Below are 17,014 nucleotides of genomic sequence, written 5' to 3' on the forward strand. Positions count from 1 at the left end.
GGGGGGGGGGGTGGAGAATGTCTTAAAAATACAGCCTCAAAGTGAATGAAAACACTGACCACCACAACAGATAGGAATGAAGTCAGAATCAGAGAGGCTGCTGGTTCAAGATGTATTTATTAAAGGCCTACTCCATGCCAAGAGCTATTCTTGGTATTTGGGATGCGGGAGTAAACGAAACAAAGATCCTGCCCTGATGGAGTCTGTATTCCAGCTATTTCTAGGGGCTGGGGGCAAACAATGAAGACTGCAAGTCATACAAGAATATATAGAGTAAATAGAGCCCTAAATAAAAGAAAACAAGAAAATATAAGTGGCTCAGGCACATGTAATGCAGAGAGTAATTATTTAAAGGCTTCTGGTTTTTAGATCGGTGAACCAAGACTCCAGAAGAAAGATGTAAATTTTTTCTTTTTAATTGTGTTCTCACTCTGTCGATCAGGCTGGAGTAGAGTGACACAATCATGGCTCACCGCAGCCTCAGTCTCCTAAGCTCAGGCAGCCCTTCCACCTCAGTCTCCCAAGTAGCTGGGACTATAGGCATACACCACCATGCCCAAGCTAATTTTTTTTAAATTCTTTGTAGAGACTGGGTCTTCCTGTGTTGCTCCTGGGCGCAAGCAGTCCTCCCACCTCGGCCTTCCAAAGTGCTGGGATTACAGGCATGAGCCACTGCCCTAAACTAAAATAAATTTTAAGATAGCAACATTATTCATAATAACTAAAATATAGAGGCAACCAAATGTCCATGGCAGATAAACACAATGTGGTACATACATAGAATGGAATGTTCTTCAACCTTGAGAAAGGAGATTCTAACACACGCTACAACATGGATAAACCTTGAAAACATGCTAAGTGAAATAAGTCAATCACAGAAAGACAAATACTATGATTCTACTAATGTGGGGTTACATTGAGAAGTCAAATTCATAGAGACAGAAAGTAAATGAAGATTGCCAGAGGCTGAGGGAGAGGAAAATGGGGAATTATTGTTTAGTGGGTACTGTTTCAGTTTTGCAAGGTGAAAAGAGTTCTGGAGATTAGTTGTCAGCAATGTGAACGTACTTAAGTGTTAAACTTTTAAATGGGTAAGATATTTTACAGCATTTAAAGATCAAAAAGCTAAAAAATTTTTAAATTTTGAATTAATAAATTGAAAGACTGATAAAATCCCAGAAACCCCCAGAATTTTTTTTTTTTTTTTTTTTTGGTCACAGTCTCACTCTGTCTTCCAGGCTGGAGTGCAGTGGCACACTCACGGCCACCCCAGCATCGACCTGCTGGGCTCCGGCCATCTTCCGCCTCAGCCTTCCAAGTAGCCGGAATTACAGATGTGCACTACAGCACCTGGCTAATTTTTTTTATTTATTGTAGAGACGAGATCTCACCAAGTTGCCCGGGCTGGTCTCGAACCTGTGGGCTCAGGCAATCCACTTGCCTCAGCCTCCCCAGGTGCTGGGATTACAGGCTAGGTCACCGAGCCTGGCCTAAAATTTTAAATTTTTACAAGATAAGCCATAAACTTGCCCTTAGCTGGAAAAGCAGATACTGCACATATAGAAGGATTGAAAAACATTTACAGAGCAAACATTTGTTCATATAATTCAAACTGCTTTTACTTTCATGCCGAAAGGGGATGCTAAATAGCACAGAATTAGCAGTCTGGTGAGGAGACTGATTTGGAAGGAGAGAAAGCTACAGGCATTTCAGGCAGAGAGCTTAACACAAATCTAAGTCAAAACAAGTAGAAGCTCTATGACAGAGGGTCCTTGAAAGACAATGAGGAAGAAACGGGCTGAAGAATTGTAGGCAATCCTGAATTTTAACCAGAGTATTTGATGTGGTAAGAGACCTGGTGAACATGACCTGGGAAAAGTAGGAGAGGGTAGAATGATGAGGAAAATGGAGAAAAGGCTTTAAGAATCACATAGGTCCACGATAAAAGGGTGGTAGTGACCATGCAGGTGCAAAACAGTGGGTTCATTAAAAAGGAAGAACCAGTGACACTTGAATATTAACCATTGGGAGCAAAGAAATCAGATTATTTAAAGAGTGTCAGCCAGTGAACCCAAGAATATGGTAGCTCTATTAACACTGAAAGGGACATTTGTTATGGTGGAAGGAAAAGTTGGTTGTGTTGCCATTTTACATTAAAAATATCTCTGGGCACCTAAATAAAGGCAGTCTGGCGAGGACATGATGAGATGTACAGGAACTAAAGTTTGAGAGATCAGGTATTTCAGTGAGCCTTGCCCATAAAGGTGCACCCATGGACTATGGTTTTCACAGAGCCTAATCTCAGAAACCTCTGCAAGGGAAATTGGAGAAAACAGTAATCAGAAGGATTTCTTCAGGAAATGCGTTCGAAGAGTAGAAGAAATATACCAGTAGTTTCATACTCACTCTGGGTAGTTAATTGGTAAAATAACAAATAAAGAAGGACAGCTGGGTGCAGTGACTCAATCCTGTAATCCCAGTACTTTGGGAAGCCGAGGTGAGAGGATTGCCTGAGCCCAGGGGTTCAAGAACAGCCTGGACAACTTGGCGAGACCTCATCTCTACAATAAATCAAAAAACTAGCCAGGTGTGATGGCACATGCCTGTAGTTGCAGTTACATGGAAGGCTGAGGTGAAGGATTGCCTGAACCCAGCATGTCAAGGCTGAGGTAGCCGTGAACATGCCACTGCACTTTAGCCTGGGCGATAGAGTAAGACTGACTAAATAAATAAGGCAGAATCAAAGATTTATTTAATCCATCAATAAGAGAATCTAGATTTAAGATTTATTTAAAATTGGAATAAACTAGGCCTACAGTCCATGACATTAAAATGTCCAAAACTACTGATCTCGTTTCTATTTTCACACAATATTTTTCCTGGTATTTCAGGGCTATAATTATGCAGTCATTCAATTTTAAGTACTCAGTTGGAGGAAGAGGGAACAATAAACCTTGGTGATATCCCTTTATTCGTACTCCTTTTTTGTCTTGCTTTTCTGTTAAACACACATACATACTTAGACTTCACTCTTAGATTTTTAACCATCATTCCAACACTGATTGTGATCATTACTGGTGATAGAAGACTAATGTGGAATTCTCAACAATTCAGGAATTATCCAAAGGATTTTGAGCTCCATTTACCTTTGATATTTGCCCCTGGGTTCTGAAATTTGCCCAGACGGAGAAGAGAACAGATGGGGGTGGTCTTACCATTTCCTGAAGCGCAGATGCCACAGCAGAGTACTCTTAGAGACATCTTGATTCTATTAGAATTCGCAGGTCAAAGGGCAGGTTCAACTGGCCTGGTAGTTTAATGCACCAGGGGGAGAGTGAATAGACCACTGTAATGACTTAAAGTTGGATTTCTGCTGCTACCTACTCATTATGCTACTAATATGGCATGTTGACCATGCAGTAGGAGGTGTACTAATCACTTTGGAAATGTTCGTGTCCACATCTTTCTTTCTTTCTTTCTTTTTTTTAATCTAAGGAAAAGACATAAGCAGAACAAGGAGAGTAATTTGGCAGGAAGAGCATTGCAGTTCTTGTTTTGCCCTGGGCTTATGGCATATGAGTATTACCTTCCACATTTTATGTGCTTATATTAGTCCCCAGGGGCTCATGGGAACAAAGTCAAAATGTGTCACGCTAGCAAGTCTCCCTTTTCCGAGGATAGTCTTTAGTTAGTAAAGTTCTCAAGGTCAATCATTAATCCCCTTTAAGATTCAGTAATATCCATGTCTGTATTGGAATAGATGGTCTCAAGTCATCAACTCAAATTAAAAGGATTATTAAAACTGAATTCTTTCTGGTAATTTTTATTTTCATCTTTTTAGTTTCCTATATCTTTCAGTTTTTCTTTCAGTGAATGTGTACTACTTTTATCAGAAAACATGTTTGCAAAGAAACAATTATATTGAGTAGGCAGCTCCTAAAGTAAGATTATTTTTTGTAATTTGCTCCTTTTTTTCCACTCAATTACATTCCCTCTGAAAAAGCAGTGTTGGGGGGGCGCTTTTTGTTGTTGTTTTTTTAGTTGGAGTCTCACTCTGTTGCCCAGGCTGGAGCCCAGCATCGACCTGCTGTGCTCGGCAATCCTTCCACTTCAGCCTTCCAAGTAGCTGGAACTATAGGTGTGCGCTACCACGCCCAGCTAAAAAGCAGTGTTTTTAACAAAATTTTTGAGTTTAGTCATTCTTAATTGTACTTCGTAAAAGTTAACCACGTAAGTTTAACTATACCATATGATCTTTTATATCAGATGTATTAGTGGAACACAATTTTCCTTATTCCCAAAAAATTACGAATGTTACTTTTTACTATCTTCCACATTTTTGCCTGTACTTCAGATTTTTCTCAAGAGGCTGTTCTTCCCCCATATCCATTTCAGGTTTACCAAAATTGTAACCAAGAGACCAATACTATTTCGACCTGTTTCCAGAAATAATTTTTAAAAACCGTAAAGCTGATGTGCTCTAAAAGATATTGACATTACTCAAAATTTATATGTGTAATGTAATAAAAACATTTTCTTGACTGTGAATTGGCCTTCTTAAGTAGAAATAGATACCAAGAGTATACTTTTCAAGTGGAAAGAACAAAGGCACGACAGTGTGTTAAGGAACTTTTAGAGGATGAGAGCCATGAGTATGGGAGAGACAGCTTGATTCTCTCTAGTCCATAGCATATTGTCATTTCTCAGTAAAAGGTAAATGCCATCAATGATATAACAAAATCCCCATTTGAATTATATAAAAAAGACTTCAAATTGTATACTTATTAGAAAGATACTATTCTGGGGGCACTCCAGTGCCACATTCCTCAAAATTTTGAAATTTGAAATCTAAGTTGTCACTTGTTATATTGTGACTTTTGAATTTGACATCTTACTCCAGAGATTAACTGCACCACCCTAGCTGGCCAAAAATACTGTTTATGAAAGAGTTTGTAACTCAGTCAAGATGCTTCAACAATATGGAATAATTTTTGCTCTTTCATATTATGGCATTTTCCTTAAGCACAGAATAGACCTCACATTGCATCACCTTTGTATTTTGCGTTCAACAAAGGTGCTGATGTGATGTGTCCATCTAATTATATAGGGTAATTTATCTTCCGCTATTTGCATGCTACTGAATGTGTGATTCTGAATATTAGTGCACAGAAACGCTGCAGTCTTATTGAGAAAGCACACACACTTCCTCATTCCATCTTTGTTAGTCTTTGAGCTTCCCAAAGGGGGACAGATGACAGCAATCAACAGGAAACTGCATGGTTAGACCATCTTGAACTCCTTCACCTTTAAGCTCATTTTACCACTTAACATATTTTTTTCAAGTGGTCAGTGGATATATTTAGACTGTCTGTTATCCCTTTGGTGTTGACTGGAGCCTCCTGGTGTAGTCAACTGCCTTTTCTTGGAATTACACGGTATGGGGACGCCGGTAAGTGATACCAGGGTTAATGAGAATCTTCTCTCCCTCTCTTCCAACAGCAAAGACTGGTTAAACAAATCTTCGTGTCCGTGATATCAACTTATCTACATCCTCCATTTGTTAGCATTGCTTGTTCAGAGTTCAGTATACCTTTGCATCCAGAATAAAGAATATCCATTAGAATATTCAACAGATAGTTTTCCAGTTTGTGGCTAAACTAAAACTTTTCCATATGACTGCTATTGAAGCTCAATTATCTTAACAAAAGACAGAAGCAAGGTTAAACTTGGGCAATGCATTCTCAGATTCAGCATTTCCTCAGGCCAAAAGCTCAGGCCATTTATATGGTTTCTGTAAATCAAACCTGTCTTCTTCCATAAAAGATGAGCTACTGAGGAATGCATTTTGGACTCTGAGACTAACTGTTCACCAACTTCATTATGAATATTTTGTAAATTTTTTACATCAGCTTCCCTACTAAATCCACCTCCGTTTCCTTCTGGACATGGACCATAAAGTAGTTATTAGCTAAGCCACGAGGAATCAGTAAAGTTTAAATTACTGTTTCAGAGCGTACAGATCATTGCCAATAAAGCCACGCTGCAAACTTATTCGCATTGATGAGATAAAAAGAATTATCCATGTTCATAATGCTCCACGAACAGATGGCTATGTTTCTAAATCCAATGTACTAAAGTTTGCAGTTTGTTGTATTCTCTATACATGAAAATGTTTTCAGTGTCAGTAATGCTTCAATTTGCCTGGAAGCTACAGAAATTCTTATCAAAGGGATGAGTTAAATGGATAAAGTGTATAGGTAACAGAATTATTCTTCCTGAAATCAAAAAAGGTCACAACATTTGTTTTTCAAGTTTGAACTGCAAGTATTTCTAAGAACTCCTTTTTTAAAACTCTAAAATTGGGCTAGATGCAGTGGCTCATGCCTGTAGTCCCAACATTTTGGGAGCCTGAGGTGTGTGGATTGCTTGAGCCCAGGAGTTCAAGACCAGCCCGGGCAACATAGCAAAACCTCAACTCTGCAAAAAACTAAAAAATCTGTAGTCCTAGTTCCTCAGGTGGAAGGATTGCCTGAACCCAGGAGTTGAGGCTGCTGTGAGCCATGGCCCTCATGAGCATGCCACTCCACTCCAATTTGGGCAACAGAGTGAGACCCTGGCTTAAAAAAACAAAAAACAAACAAACAAAAACCTCTGAAATGAGATATTAAGTTGTTACTAATATAGTTTTTTTAAATGTTAAATATATTTTAAATTTTTATTTTGCTGTGATAAGAACACTGAACTTGAGATCTGCCCTCTTAACCATTTCTTTTTTTTTCTTTTCTTTTTTTTTTTTTGAGTTGGAGTCTCATTCTATCACCCAGGCTGGAGAGTAGCAGCACACTCATGGCCACCGTAGCCTCAACTTGCTGGGCTCAGGTGATCCTTCCGCCTGAGCAGAAGTGACTGGAACCACAGGCGTGTGTCACCACACCTGGCTAATTTTTTGATTTATTGTAGAGATGAGATCTTGCCAAGTTACCCAGGCTGGTCTTGACCACGTGGACTCAGACAGTCCTCTCACCTCGGCCTCCCAAAGTGCTGGGATTGTAGGCGTGAGCCACCATGCCCGACCTTAACCATTTCTAAATGTCCAGTCAGTATTGTTATCTCTAGGGACATGTACAGCAGCTCTCTAGAACATAGTCACCTTGCATAATCGAGACTTACGCTCACTGATCAGGACCTCCCCATTCTTCCTTTCCCCCCGCCAACTACCTTAGTACTCTCTGCTTCTATGAGTTTGACTAATTTCAATACCTCATATAAGTGGAATCATGCAGGATGTGTCTTTCTGTGGCTGGCTTATTTCTCTTACCATAATGTAAGGGAACTTTATTAAGATAGAAATATAACAACTTGAGAAAGACCTGTAGAGTCAGAACAACCTAAATGGAATTCCTGCACTGTTTCCTCTCATTGTGAACTTGGGCAAGCTGTGTAAACTCTCTAAAACCCTTGGTTCCATCACCCATAAGACGGGGATAATATGGCAACTTCAAGAATTGTTGTGAAGGGTAAATCAAACTGTTGGCATTTTTCTTCTTTTGCAGGCAAGAAGCTCTTCTGGCTGCCATTAGTGAAAAAGATGCCAATATAGCGCTTTTAGAGCTTTCGTCCTCTAAGAAAAAGACCCAAGAGGAAGTGGCTGCACTAAAGCGGGAGAAGGATCGCCTAGTGCAGCAGCTCAAACAGCAGGTACGAGGAAATGCCAGGGAGGGTCCGTGGAGGGGTCCAGGGGAACCAACTTTCGCGCCGTTCTCTACATGTCTTTGTAGCTTGTGTTTTAAGGTGTCATGTTTCATGTTAGACATCTGATCATTGTGTCTAGTAAATCTCCATCACTGGAGACTGTTTTCTCCATAAATCTGTGGTTGTATCTAGGAAATGCAGAGTATTTTTGGAAAGAGGGCTGGTTTAGAAGATGCCACAAGTCTTCCACGAGAAAGTTTTGTAACTTTGTATAGTGGATAGTATGAATTAATGGAATCAGCCCATTTAAAAAGAAAAGGACTTTTTTAATTTTTAACGTCCAACCAGATACCAGATTCCTATGATAGCATGCACTAAGAATGTTTTTTATTAAATGGTTTTCAGGCCAGGCATGGTGGCTCAAGCCTGTAATCCCAGCACTTTGGGAGGCCAAGGTGAGAGGATTGCCTGAGCTCAAGGGTTCGAGACCAGCCTGGGCAACTTGGTGAGACCTCGTCTCTATTATAAATCAAAAAATAAGCCAGAGTTGATAGCGCACACCTGTAGTTCCAGGTACCTGGAAGACTGAGGCAGAAGGATCACCTGAGCCCAGCTGGTCAAGGCTATGGTGGCCATGAGCATGCCACTGCACTCCAGCCTGGGCAACAGAGAGACCCTGACTCACACACACAAAAAAAGGTTTTCAGTTATTCAGGGTTGGGTGAGCTCTGAAGGTAGGAACAAAATTTGGCCCTTTTCTTTTTCAGCCTAAACCCTCCCCAAATCAAATGCTTAATAGTCATGGAAGGCCTTTTATCTGTGGAAATATGAGCTAAAAATCTCACCTTTGATGATACTTGCCTATTTATGTTATGTCTATTTTGCCACGGTTTAAAAAGGGGTGGTCAGGGGTTCCCTTTTGAAAATAAGAAGAAAGCAGAATCTTAAAGTCTGATGCCCTGCTTTAGCTGGGCACTGACCGTTCGTGTCCATGTGCAGTGTCCACAGTCCCACCCACCATTGTCATCTCCGGCATTCCATGTCACATTTTCTGTACATTTTGGCTGCCCAGATTTGCTCTTCTGCCTCAAAGAATGAGATTGGAAAAAGAGTTTTTTAAGTGAAGAAATTTTCTTTCTTTTCTATCCTAGGAGAATAAGTCCCCAATTGATAGTGCCTTATATAATATTTAATGTTTATATTAACAAGAATCAATATTCAAATAGTAAAGGTATTTCCTTTGTAGCCCAACGTTAAAACCATTTAGAAGTAGAATTTGTATTTGTTTATGTGGCTGACTTTGCTGAGAAAAATACCAAGAGTTGTCCCTTCACTACAGGATAGATTGTTGAACAGCAAAATGTAACTCATTGCATAAGTGAAAGAAAACTCTTCCCATGTCCTAAAATAATTTTTAGCAAAAGAGGGCATCATCTAATACTTGAATGCCTGTTGTGTAAAATAGGAAGAATGTGCTTATTATTAAAGACATCAGTTCAGTAGTTGAAAACCATATCAAAGCTGATAGTAGAAAATAGGAGGGTATTAATGAAAAAAATAGTTCACTAGTTTGTGAGTATATATATTAGCAATATCAGTTCTCCTAATTAGTTATGCCTTAATACATAGGTATATTATTTAAGTAGTTTATGGTCCCTTCACCTCAAGATACCAAGTAGAATATTCTGACAATACACCAGAATACTGTACCTCATTCACAGTGGCTTTTGATTACTTGCCTCTCAAAACTAAATGTTTTCATTGAGTGAAAATTAAGAAAATTAACTAAATTATGATCGTATAACCTTAGAAAGGAGTAGCTTAAAAGTTCCCAGTGTTTTCATATCTAATTATATGCCTGGGATGTTCTGTAGGTAAAGAGAAAAATACAGGCCAGGCATGGTGGCTCAAGCCTATAATCCCAGCACTTTGGGAAGACGAGACGAAAGGATTGTCTGAGCCTGTGGGTTTGAGACCAGCCTGGGCAACAGGATGAGACCTTGTCTCTACAATAAATCAAAAAATTAGCTGGGTGTGGTAGTACGTGCCTGTAGTTCTGGCTACTTGGAAGGCTGAGGCGGAAAGATCACCGGAGCCCAGCAGGTCGAGCCTGCCACTGCACTCCAGCTTGGGCGACAGAGTGAGACTCCAACTCAAAAAAACAAAAGAAAAATACAGCTGGGCTCCATAGCTCAGCCTGTAATCCTAGCATTTTGGGAGTCCAAGGCAAGTGGATTGCCTGAGCTGTGGGTTCGAGACCAGCCCAGGCAACTTGGCAAGACCTTGCCTCTACAATAAATAAAGAAATAATTAGCCAGGCATGGTAGCATGCGCCTGTAGTTCCAGCTACTTGGAAGGCTGAGGTAAAAGGATCACTGGAGTCCAGCAGGTTCACACTGGGGTGGCCATGAATGTGCCACTGCACTCCAGCCTGGGCCACAGAGTGAGACTCCTACTCAAAAAAAAAAAAAAGAGAGAGAAATACTACAGTTCTCAGGAGTCCTTCCTACAGTCTTTTTCCTGTCTCCCTTTCATGTAAAGTTTCATATTCTTGCCCTCTCAAAATGTATCTGGGATGCTGTGAGCAAGAGGAGAGGAGTCTTGCCAAAGACATTCGGTTCTTTAATTCCTCTAAGTGTGTGTGTACTAACTTTTGGACAAGGGAAAGGCCTTTTGGAAAGAGGATATGGCATCAATGTTGTTTTAATTTAAAGCTTCTAGTTCTTGAATTGCTGGAATGTGCCTCAATCTAAAGCCATTTCCTAACAGGGAAGCAGTCAGCATTGACCAGGCTCTCCAGTAAATGGAGCTGCCACTCCCCTGATAGGCTGTTGTCGTTCCCATGCGAATCCTATCGTCAGAAGGAGGTGAAGCAGTGAGGAATATACAGACTTGGGGTCACTCTAATATGGTCCCAGTTTACTTACACACCCACTCCCCAGGGTAACTTGTCTCCTTCCCTCATTCATGGCAAAGCAGCATTTGGAGAGGCTGCAAGAGAGGAAGGGGCCCGGGCCTATGAAAAAAATAAAAAACGAAAGGTTGTCTAACAAACTCCAGATGTTCTGTGGCGGGTGCCAGCCAGTATGTTCAGACTGTAAGTCATGAAGAAGCCCCGCTGTGATTGTCAGCCCTCGCGCAAGATTGAACATAAACTCAGATGGAACCCTGGAAAGCTCTGCTGCCATTTGTGTAGCCACAGTGGCTATTGCAAGATGGCCTTGCTCTTGGCATTATTTTATTCTTTTCACCTCTAGAATTTTACAACCTCCATGTTGTATTTGCTGCTTGTGTGAAGTTTGGCTTTGCCCCCATGTGTTCTACACAGATGTGTCATAGGCAGGTTGGGCTTTTCAAGACAGGCTAGGATGTTTTTTCTGTTATTAAAAAGTCAACTATAACAGTATAAGAGTAAAAGCCACAAACTTAAACTGATTTGGTTTGAATCTAGACAATCTCATTTACAACTACAATTTTTTAATCCTCTATGTTAGGATTCATTGTCAGACAATATGTTCTTTGATGCCAGTATTTTCTAGGCATGAGGGACACGAAGGCACAGTATTTATCTGAAAGAAACTCATAGTCTAACGTGTAAAACACTGGTTGTTCTAGACATTTGGCAGAACCATTCTGTAAAGGGTAGTCCTGGCCTTACCAGCTTTTTCTGCTGACAGATTTAGCAGATCATCCAAACATTGCGTGATTTATTCGCCCATTCATTTTAGATCCATCGAATATCTACTATGTGCCAAATATTATATTAATGGAAAACAAATGTCATTCTTCCTAGTAACAGGCTGGTAGAGAGCTAATAAGACCTAGGTTGTAACTCTAGCTACTCCATTTACCACTTGAACAAATTACTTCTCTAAGACTCATGTTCCTCATCCATAAAATTGGGATAGCATTACCTACCTCACGGGGTTGGTAGGAAATTAAATAAGGTAGAAAACCTACAGTGCTTGGATTCCTCACTTCCATTCCCTTTCCCAGACCCCTGTTCCACAGAAACGGCTATGCCATCGGTGGTACATGTTGCAGAGAGGGAATCGCAGTGACTGTGACTGTCATTCTCAGTCACCTCCAGTGACTTTATGTAATACTCAGTCTGGCTGTAGTATTCAGAATTATACAACTAGCACCTGGTATTCTACTCCTCTGAGGACTAACATATTTCTCAGAGCAGTTGGGAAAAAGAGATAGTGGTACCTTTTTTCACTTTTTTTTAAGATACATAGTCTTACTTTATTACTCAGGCTGGAGTGCAGTGGGGCGATCAGAGTTCACTGCAACCTAGAACTCCTGGGCTCAAGAGATCCTCCCACCTCAGCCTCCTGAGTAGCAGCAACTACAGGTGTGCACTGCCATGCTGGGCTTTTTTTTTCTTTTGCTTTTGGTAGAGACAGGGGTCTTGCTATGTTACTCAGGCTAGTCTCGAATTTCTGGCTTCATTCAGTCCTCCTGCTTTAGCCTCCGAAAGTGCTGGGAGTACAGGTGTGAGCCATCATACCCAGTCCCACCTGTTCTTTTTAACGATGTGACTATAATATAGAATTTTTTTAAAAAATCTAAATTGTAATATGTTTTTCTTAAATCTTATGTTGTCATCACTGGAGAGCATTGTTTAAATGCCTGCCTTTCTGTAGTTCTCAATACCAGGAAAATAACTTCCAAGTATACATTTCATCTTACTCACTTACTAATTATATAATTTTACATTTGTGACATGACTGTTCCTTTTATCCCTGACTGGTATGACTTTTCAGAATTATGTGAAAATAGAATAGTGACAATAATGGCTACCACTTATCAGTTGACTATAATATGCTGGCACAAGTTCTTTATATATATCATCTCTGATCTTCACCACAACTTTGGATAGTACAATATTCATTATATAGATAAGTACCTAAGACCAAAATGGTTAAATTTTTTTGCCAAGTTTCCATGAGGACTCAGTGATGGAGCCAGAATTAGAATTGATTCTGAAGCTGGGCACAGTGGCTCATGCCTGTAATCCCAGAACTTTGGGAGGCTGAGGCAGGAGAATCACTTGAACCTAGGAGTCCAAGACCAGCCTAGGAAACATAGCAAAACCTCATCTCTACAAAAAAACAAAAATTAGAAAGGAATGATGGCATGTGTTTGTAGTCTCAGCTACTTGAGAGGCTGAGGCAGAAGGATCGCTTGAGCCCAGGAGGTCAAGGCTATGGTGAGCCATGTTCATGCTACTGCACTTTAGCCTGGGTGACAGAGTGAAACGCTATCTCCCAAAAAAAAGGAAATCGATTCTGTTCTTACTTATCATCTTATGTGAAAATTCCAGACAGATAGTTGATTATTAGAAAGATTATATTCGAATTAGAAGAGCACAAGAAAATGCTATTTCATCTATATGACATTCATTCATCCCCTGGTAGAAGTGGGTATTTATTTGTACTTCAACCCCTCCCCTTTCTGTCTACAACGAACCTGAAGCAAACAGAAAGAAATGGTGCAATTTGTTCCTATCTCACAGATTACTAAGAGAGGCAGTATGAGCCTGAGACTGTAAAATATAGTCCAGTATAATTCCACAGTTCCACTTTTGAGTCTTCAGAGAGGGCAGTACCCTGTCAGGACTACACATGTATGGTTCTGAGAGTAAGTGCCCAGGAATGCTTTGCAGGTTGCAAACCAGCCACACTTTCCTTTGATTCATTGACCACGCAGAGGACATGGAGACTTTTCAAACTTAGAGGTATTGTGGGGGAGAGGTGGGGTTTTTTGTTTTTTTGTGTTTTTTTAGAGACAGGATCTCCCTCTGTCACCCAGACTGGAGTGCAGTGACAGAATCATAGTCACTTCAACCTCCAGCTCCTGGACTCGAGCAATCCTCCTGCCGCAGCCCCCCAGGTGACTGGGACTACAGGCATGTGCCACCATGCCTGGCTTAGGAGATAGTTAATCCCCAGGATCCCTCACCTGTGGGTAATGAAGAAGTATTCTTATGCTGTAGCTATCCAGAAGGTGATTTGCTCTGCCAGACTGTTTGACTTTTGCATAGGGTTAAAGGAATCAAGAATCTTCCACGTAGGCGCTGATACCCCAAAACTTTCATCATCTATGTATGCGACATACATTGAATAAGGTTATTACCGTCTCCTCCTGAGGGCAGCCATCTCAGGATCCCATGGGTTCAAAACTATTGTTCATAAAAGCTGTTTAATCGACCAACCCTTAAGATTCAGACTGCATTAATTTAGTTGCCTTTCAGGATGAATTGCTTTTTGGAGAAAACAAAAACTAGAATACCAGTATGCTTTTCAAAATAATCTGAAATAACCAACTCTAAAATATTAATTTTTCATTATTACCAGTTACTCTGGAAACTTAGCACTTGATGACAGTATTCACTATGTACTTCCGACTCTGGTTCCATAGACAAATGTTCTACTTTCTATATTAGGATAATACTAACTTAGGTCCAAAAAAGATAAAATACCTGAATGAATTCACTCATAATGAGAAGCAAAAATTGTGCTTAATTTTTTTTTTTTTTTTTTGAGTTGGAGTCTCACTCCGTCGCCCAGGCTGGAGTGCCGTGGCATGCTCATGCTCTTTCTGCCTAAGCCTTCTAAGTAGCCAGAACTATAGGCACACGCTACCATGCCCAGCTAATTTTTGATTTATTGTCGAGACAAAGTCTCGCCAAGTTGCCTGGGCTGTTCTTGAACCTGTGGGCTCAGGCACTCTCCTCACCTTGACTTCCCAAAGTGCTGGGATTATAGACTTGAGCCACTGCGCCCAGTCTTAATTTTATATATATATATTTTTAAATTATTATTATTATAAGAAAGATGTGGGGTACAATTCAGGGTTAGGTATACAAATGTTGATTATTCAGGTACCCTTGTTGATGAGGTGTGCTCCTCTCTCCCCAATTTTTTAATAAATAGGTTCTTCTGAATAACATCACATAAAATGTTTAAAAGCCAGGCTCAGTGGCTCACGCCTTTAATCCCAGCACTTTGGGAGACTGAGGTGAGAGGATTGTCTAAGCCCACAGGTTCAAGAACAGCCTGGGCAACTTGGCAAGACCTCCTCTCTACAATAAATCAAAAAATTGGCAAGGTGTGGTGGCGCATGCCTATAGTTCCAGCTACTTGGAAGGCAGAGGCCGAAGGATCACCTGAGCCCAGCAGGTCGAGGCTGCCGGTGGCCGTGAGCATGCCACTGCGCTCCAGCCTGGGCGACAGAGTGAGAGACTCCAACTCAAAAAATATATATATCAGAAAATAGGATGAGCATGGTGGCACATGCCCGTAGTCCTAGCTACTGGAAGGATGGAGTGGAAGGATCACCTGAGCTCAGGAGGTCGAGGCTGCGGTGAGCTGTGAGCATGCCACTGCACTCCAGCCTGGGCAACAGAGAGAGACTCTGACTTTAAAAAAAAAAAATGTTTTAGGCTTTAACTTTTTCTTCTCAAATATGAATTTCTCAGGTTCATGTTTTATTATGAAGTTATGATCAACATTAAACCTGTGATTCTTTATGCCCTCCATGTCCTAATTCTCCTCCAGTATGTGAACTATTCTCAATGATATGAGATAGTAAAACAATTATAAGAAATGTACCTTAGGGTGATACTGACATCAGAAATTCAGTTGAGTTTTTAAAAATCTTTATGAAGTCCTGATGGCCTCATATCTTTTCATTATACACTCATACTTGGCTATCAGTAATGTTGAGCATTCATTACCTTCTTTGCTTGTTTCACAAACTTTTGCCATTATCTTCTAATAAGATCTCCTGTAAGGAGAACACATTATTGGCAGTATACATATAGTTGTTCCCCCTTAACCTTGGTTTCAGGTTCTACAGTTTCATTTACCCACTGTCAATCGTGGTTCCAAACTATTAAATGGAAAATTCCAGACATAGTTCATAAGATACACACTGTTCTGAGTATCATGATGAACGCTCACTGCAACCCACACAGGACGTGAGTCATCCCTTCGTCCAATATATTCACATTGTCTATGCTGCCCACCCATAGTCATAGATTGTGTCTGCTCCTGACATCCAGCTGTTAGCATCATCACGGCCCAGTGATCCACAGTCACCCGAAGCAGATGCTCCTCCTTCTGAGTGTTGTCTGAAGGTCAACGGTAGCCTAACACTGTGTCACAATGCCTGCACCATTCACTTCACTTGGTCTCATCATGCAAGCATTGTATCATCTCATGTCATCACAAAAAGAAGGGTTAGTACAAGACAGTAGAGTATTTTGAGAGAGGGAGAGAGATCACATCCATATAACTTTTATTACAGTTCTACTTTATTATTGTTGATCTTTTACTGTGCCTAATTTATAAATTAAACTTTGTCATAGGTATGCATATATATAGGGAAAAATATAATGTATATAGGATTTGATATTATCCGTGGCTTCAGGTATCCACTAGAGGTCTCGAAATGTATCTCCTTCAGATAAGAGGACACTACTATAGTTCCATTTCACAGAAGGTAAAATTAAGGCACTAGTCAACTGACAGCACAAACCAGCTGTAAGTATTATAGGTTTGTAGATCTATACTTTCACAAGGCCTATACTGTTGTATCAGTGTTCCTGATTGGAATTCCAGGGCTACTTAATTCTAGACTAAGCCTTCTTAGCACTTCTCCTACTGTCTATGAACCTCTTTTTCCTTGACCCACACCCTTTACTATTAACAGATCTTTCCAGACTCTCCTTTGCGTTCACTTGGCAACATTCACCAGTTATAATTTAGTGCTTGCTATATGCAAGGCCCTCTCCTAGGTGCCGGTAATACAGGAGAAAGCAAAACAAACATGGCCCTGGAGGACTTCCCTTTATTGCAAGCTTACCTAGTTTATCTAGCATTTCTAAGTATTTTGTCACACAGGGTTTTCGGGTCATCTAGTCTGACAGAGAAGCTACACTTCCTTCATTTTATACAAGAAAACTGACCAGAAAATTATTAATCATTTATCATACTATCTCAGATTACTCAATTTGTGTCTCTCTCTCTCTCTCTCTCTCTCTCTCTCTCTGTCTCTCTCTGTCTCTCTGTCTCTCTCTCTCTCACATATGCTGTGGCACAATCACGGCTCACCACAGGCTTGACCTCCTGGGCTCAGCCTCCAGAGTAGCTAGGGCTACAGGCACGTGCCACTATACCCAGCTAATGTTTTGTTTTCTCATAGAAATGAGGTCTCAGGCTGAGGTGAGTGGATTGCCTGAGCCCGCGGGTTTGAGACCCGCCTGGGCAGTGAGACCTCATCTCTACAATAAATCAAAAAATCAGCCGGGCAT

General features: G+C 40.6%; 1 protein-coding gene across 1 annotated transcript in view; it reads left to right on the forward strand.

Annotated features, from left to right (window-relative positions):
- LOC103255025 (ELKS/Rab6-interacting/CAST family member 1) overlaps positions 1 to 7,698 on the forward strand; it is a gene marked incomplete at its 3' end in the record, with an annotated part of 346,229 nt that extends 338,531 nt beyond the window's left edge. The window contains exon 15 of the mRNA XM_021709939.1: positions 7,554 to 7,698. Within this exon, the coding sequence (XP_021565614.1) occupies positions 7,554 to 7,698 (145 nt within the window). The remainder of the gene's footprint in view (positions 1 to 7,553) is intronic.
- Positions 7,699 to 17,014: the final 9,316 nt, after the last annotated feature.

The sequence above is a fragment of the Carlito syrichta genome, unplaced genomic scaffold (assembly GCF_000164805.1).
Source record: "Carlito syrichta isolate Samal-C Ts95f unplaced genomic scaffold, Tarsius_syrichta-2.0.1 Scaffold287765, whole genome shotgun sequence".
Classification (NCBI taxonomy): domain Eukaryota; kingdom Metazoa; phylum Chordata; class Mammalia; order Primates; family Tarsiidae; genus Carlito; species Carlito syrichta.